This window comes from Oncorhynchus mykiss, chromosome 17 (genome assembly GCF_057628025.1).
Source record: "Oncorhynchus mykiss isolate SJ-2025 chromosome 17, ASM5762802v1, whole genome shotgun sequence".
NCBI lineage: Eukaryota > Metazoa > Chordata > Actinopteri > Salmoniformes > Salmonidae > Oncorhynchus > Oncorhynchus mykiss.
In genome coordinates, this window is record NC_143038.1 from 15,906,083 (window position 1) to 15,911,815 (window position 5,733).

Genomic DNA, 5,733 nt, shown 5'->3' on the forward strand with positions numbered 1-5,733 from the left:
GCTTCTACATCTACAAAGTATTGACTCAGGGGTGTGTAAATTAGATATTTTTGTACTTAATTTTCAATAAATTTGCTAAAATGTATAAAAATATGTTTTCACTTGTCATTATGGGGTTTTGTGTGTTGATGGGTGAGAAAAAATCAATTTAATAAATTTTGAATTCAGGCTGTAACACAATGTGGAATTAAGTCAAGGGGTATGAATGCACTAAGTTCAGGAGTAACAATTTGCTTAACAAGTCACATAAGTTGCATGGACTCACTGTGCAATAGGAGTTTAACATAATTTTGTAATGACTACCTCCTTTCTGTACCCCACACATAAAAATAATTGTAAGGTCCCTCAGTTGAGCAGTACATTCAAACACAGATTCAACCACAAAAATAGGGAGGTTTTTGCATTGCAAAAAAGGGTACCTATTGGCAGAAGGGGTAAAAAATAATTAAAAGCAGACATTGAATATCCCTTTGAGCGTGGTGAAGTTATTAATTACACTTTGGATGATGTATCAATACACCCAGTAACTACAAAGAAATACAGTTGAAGTCAGAAGTTTACATACACCTTAGCCAAATACATTTAAACTCAGTTTTTCACAATTCCTGACATTTAATCCTAGTTAAAATTCCCCGTCTAAGGTCAGTCAAGATCACCACTTTATTTTAAGAATGTGAAATGTCAGAATAATAGTAGAGAGAATTACTTATTTCATGTTTTATTTCTTTCATTACATTCCCAGTGGGTCAGAAGTTTACATACACTCAATTAGTATTCGGTAGCATTGCCTTTAAATTGTTTAACTTGGGTCAAACATTTTGGGTAGCCTTCCACAAGCTTCCAACAATAAATTGGGTGAATTTTGGCCCATTCCTCCTGACAGAGCTGCTGTAACTGAGTCAGGTTTGTAGGCCTCCTTGCTCGCACACCCATTTTCAGTTCTGCCCACACATTTTCTATAGGATTGTGGTCAGTGCATTGTGATGGCCACTCCAATAACTTGACTTTGATGTCCTTAAGCAATTTTGCCACATCTTTGGAAATGGGCATTAGTCTTCCGGAGTCGAGGCTATGTAACTACTATGTGGACACAGTGCATTGTGTATATATATAGGTATAGTGGCACATCGAAAAGTGGGAGAACATGTTTTGTTTTCTAAACAGGTCTATTAGTTAACATTCCACCCAAACTCAAATGTATCAATTAAGTATTGGCAACACAAAACTTACATGATATGTATTATTTTATTAGAAGTGTTAAGTGTACACAGTGTAGTATTCAAAAAAAGAAAGTGATAAAACACACATGGATGCTAGTTATACAGTGTCTAAGGTCAACATGAGTGTACAAAACAGTAGGAACACCATAATATTAAGTTGCACCCCTTTTTGCCCTCATAACAGCCTCAATTCATCAGGGAATGGAATCTACAAGGTGTCGAAAGCATTCTACAGGGATGCTGGCCATGTTGACTCCAATGCTTCCCACAGTTGTCAAGTTGGCTGGATGTCCTTTGGATGGTGAATCATTCCTGATACAAATGGGAAACTGGAGCGTGAAAAACACAGCAGCGTTCACCTGGATTAACCTGGTCAGTCTGTCATGGAAAGAGCACCTGTTCCTAACCTTTTGTACACTCAGTGTACAGCATGTATGATATAAGCACACAGCATCAAATCACTAAATAAACAAAGGTTTAAAGAGTATATCTTAATACATTTAATTGTTTTTCTTTCAGACATTCAAAGTGTCAGACATTCAAAGTGTCACAATCCAGCAATATTGCCATTGTCCAATGGTTAAATTAGATTTTAACAACCTATTAAAGTAGTTAATCCTTTGATTATCATTAGCCTTAGTTCAACAACTACAGCAATACGTTTTGGTATTTTAAATGATACATCTCATTTGAACCTTCCCCCTGAAGGTGCAGTACATGGTTATGCCAACATAGAACATACTGTATTCCAAAGTGTACCCAATGTGTGTGGAGTGTACCCAAATATTGCATAAGAGAAATAGATCTAGCCTAGATGGGTTAAATAGATCAATTTACATGGGTAAAATCTTACAGTAGGCTGGAGAGACCTTCAATATCCATCAAGGACTATCATTACAGGCACCATTGGTTGGATTTGGGTATATGTCAGGGATGCTAACACAGTGCTATGTATCCCTATGGAGTGTTAGGTAACCCTGTATGGTGATATTCAGTCATATTTATCAAAAGGATTGGAGTAAATTCCATTTAAATTCAGTTTACTTCCTGAGTTGAAATGGAATAGTCTCCAACCCTGATTAAATGCCACCCTATTCCCTACATGCATTACTTTTGACCAGAGTTCTATTGGCCCTAATAGTGCACTATATAGGGAATACAGTGCAATCTGGGACGCAGCCTGAAATCTCTTTTCAGTTGTTCCTCAAAGAAGTCTAGGCCTGGATGGGTTGGCCCTGACTGAGGAGAAAGCCCCGATGTGGGAGACCAGGTTGGGCTCTATGCTGTGCGCTCTCTCTCCGGTTATAGTCCGAGCCATCTGATACAGAACCATGTCCTTAGCATTGCCCTTGACGCAGAATGATCCATCCAGGTACTCCGCCGCCCTGAGGGATGAGTTACCCGGAAACAGCATGGCAGGTGTGCAGCACTCGGTCGCCGGGGACACGGCGTAGAGCTGCGGCGAGAAGCGCCGTACCTCGAGTAGGTAATGCCGACCAGCCAGCTCTACGGCGACCATGATGTACAAAGTGAGGAAGAGGAGGTGGGTGGTGGAGAGGGAGAAAGAGAAAGGTGTACCGTGACTAAGGATTAGGAGGAGTGCGGTAGCCCCAACTAGTCCAAGTCCCACCCATTCCAGGATGCGGTAGGGTTCGGGGTTCCAGTAGCGCTGCAGCCTCTCCGGGTGGTAGAGCTTGACGTAGAGGGTGTGGAGGGCGAAGCGCCGCGAGAGTAAATCTTGGATCACGGCAAAGAAGTCCGCCCTGGGTAATGCGTCGTCCTCAAGGACCATCAAGTTTTTGGGGCTTGCCAGCTCCCATCCTTTGCGCAGACAGTAGACGTAGTCCCTCTTCTCCCTCTCAAAGGTGTTGACGTGAGCCTGGTTCTTCCACTGCTCCTCCAGGGACCTCCGCACCACCAAGAACTGGCTCTCCAGTAGCGCCGCATCCTCGTTGTCCAGGGGACCGCTTTCCACATCACACACCAGCACTTCAGCGCAACGCCGTCCCTCGCCGCATCCTCTCAGGAGGGAAACCAGCCGCTGCATCACTTGAAGCAGGTAGTGAAATTCCTTGCCCTCCGTTCGCCTGGCCGTTACCACAGTGATCAACAGCTCGGATCCCTTGACGATGTTGGAAAAGCCAGCCGACCCAGTGGTAGACCGTGATGCCTCCCAGAATTCCAAAGCCTCCTGCCCTCTCTCGTAGCTCTCCGCTAGAAACTGATCGCTCATGTCATTCAAGTACATCGATTTAATGTAGTAGTAGGAATAGAGTAGCCTGTGGCAGCACAATGGCAGTACGATGCCAAACGTTACGATACATAAAACTAGTCCTTGGGCAACAGGGCTGGACCACCGTAAATGCTGGCTCGCCAGAGCTTTCCATCGAGGCATTGGTAAAGATGAGTATTGTAGTGTTGAGTAAAAAAAAAAAAGTAGAAAAAAGATTCAGGTCTCAATAATGATTTAACAAACCTTATGTAAAAGGGGATATTTGATCTGAGCGGTTTGCAATGTTAGGGTTTGGCAACACCTTCATACAACTGTTAATTTCCAGGTTGGCTGTGTGAAAGAGTTGTGGTGGCTAAAGGCGAACTAGTGTAGTGAAAACTGATGTCAAAGCAACCAGACCGGAACAGCAAAAATAAAAGCTCTGTACGCAAAGCATTGATATGGTTGCTTTTCATAGCTTTTATCCTCCAGCAAAATGTGTACAAAAGTAGATATCCACGTTTGATATTGTCCAAGTATCTCTGGCCAAGGAAAAGCCAATTAAGTCTCCAACTGTAGACCATCTACAAACACTGCTGCTACCTGCAGCATTCCACGGTTCCATTAGATCCCATGTTCCAGGAGAAACTATGAAAAAAAAGAATGTTATTAATTTTGCTCAGGCTATTCAAATTGGGAGGCACACCCAAATAACATGACTAGCCAGGTGTAGACTGTACCCAAAGCTTCAACTACTGTACGGCAACATTAACTATTTAATTAAATGTCACGTCTGACTTTATATAGTCCGTTGTTTTTAGGCATCCTATCGCTGTGTGTGAACCAGTACAATTACAACGAATTACAAATTCGTTTGATTGTACATTAAGATTATATCGGTAACAAGCGCCACGTTACCTGGCTATTGCTACAGCACACCGTTGTGCATAATCGGGTCAACATGCAGAGAATAGAATGATCAACATAAGCCCATTTACATTACTAAATGGGCTACTGTGCTGTCCAGGAAAAAAATGGCAGCAAAATATTAAACATCTATTTTCCTTAGTCTATACTGCGTTAGATATACGGTTGAAGCAACAAATAAACAGTCTCACCATAACTTCCAATGTGGTAACATAGTTGCTACATGGCTGCCGTAGCTAGAATCAAGGGTTGTTTCAAAATGCGCACTTAAATTCTGCATTTTAAATGGTGATCTTCCAACAACACCTGATGCCCGGTTTACATCGTAACGTATATCTTTACCCTACTGAACAAGACTAGCTTGTACTTGGCTTTGCCCACTAGGATGCATTTGTTTCCATTGGAAAGGACAGGCTGTGGTCTATCTTGGGTTAGTTAAAACGTCTTTGGTGTCGTCTTTGTAAAAGTCGCAAAATGGAGGAAAGCCTGTCTCTCGTCAGAGATTGCATTTATTTTGGGATATTGCAAAATTACCTTTTCGTTCAAGAAACAGGACAAATATATAGCTTGAGGTTATAAAACATGTTTAATTACTTTTCCCTCAACAAGTTTCTCTACCTTTATACAAAGTCAAGATAGTTTGCACTGCAGATCAGCTAACTGTTACCAGCAGCTAGCTAAAGGAAGGCTAGGTTGAAGATACCATTGTAAGCTAGCAAGATCCACCTAATAATTAAAATACAAACGTCATTATCACAATACACTTAAATGGGAGGCCATACAATATAATTGTATTGTGTATTATTCAACAATACTATTAAAATAGTACTCACTTTAAGGAATGGGTAATTGTTCACAACAAGTTGCTAGCTATCCCATAAAGCCATTTCCTAAAACCACATATTTCCATCTCCTGTGGTTTGGTAACTTCCTGTTCTTCGACGGACTCTGGACTGAAGACGAGGAAAAGTTAGAAAAATATCAAAATATGCGCTGTTCGTCTCGCAACGGAGCCTTCGACCGCAAGGGGGTGTCCCAATTGAAATGCATGACATCCGGCGTAACGTAACGGAGTGTATATGGTTTTGCGTACGTGAACGAGGCTTCAGAGAGCAAACTGTCTGGTATGGGAGACGTTGAGGGGAGAACGCAGAGCGCTTAAAATATGTTACTTATCCGTACCATATGTATTGATTTAAAAAGAAAACAAATCGTGAACATTAAAAATAAAGTTAAGAATGTTAACAGTATATTTTCGAGGACGGGTGAAATAATGGATGTTAATCAAAAACCAAACAATTGACAGCTAACTGTAAACGAAAATAAGACAAAAGCAAAATCCAAAAACTTGTAAAATAAAATAGAAAAAAGCCT

General features: G+C 41.3%; 1 protein-coding gene across 2 annotated transcripts; it reads right to left on the reverse strand.

Annotated features, from left to right (window-relative positions):
• Positions 1–1,226: 1,226 nt before the first annotated feature.
• pgap4 (post-GPI attachment to proteins GalNAc transferase 4) lies at positions 1,227–5,733 on the reverse strand. Of its 2 annotated transcripts, none has more exons than XM_021568263.3 (2): positions 5,193–5,733; positions 1,227–4,080 (listed from the first exon to the last, which is right to left on the reverse strand). In XM_021568263.3, the coding sequence occupies exon 2, from the start codon at positions 3,613–3,615 to the stop codon at positions 2,425–2,427; it is 1,191 nt and encodes a 396-aa protein (XP_021423938.1). In that variant the 5' UTR covers positions 3,616–4,080; positions 5,193–5,733; the 3' UTR covers positions 1,227–2,424. The 2 variants fall into 2 exon arrangements, with proteins under 2 accessions (XP_021423938.1, XP_021423939.1); XM_021568264.3 differs by having other exon boundaries at positions 4,551–5,284.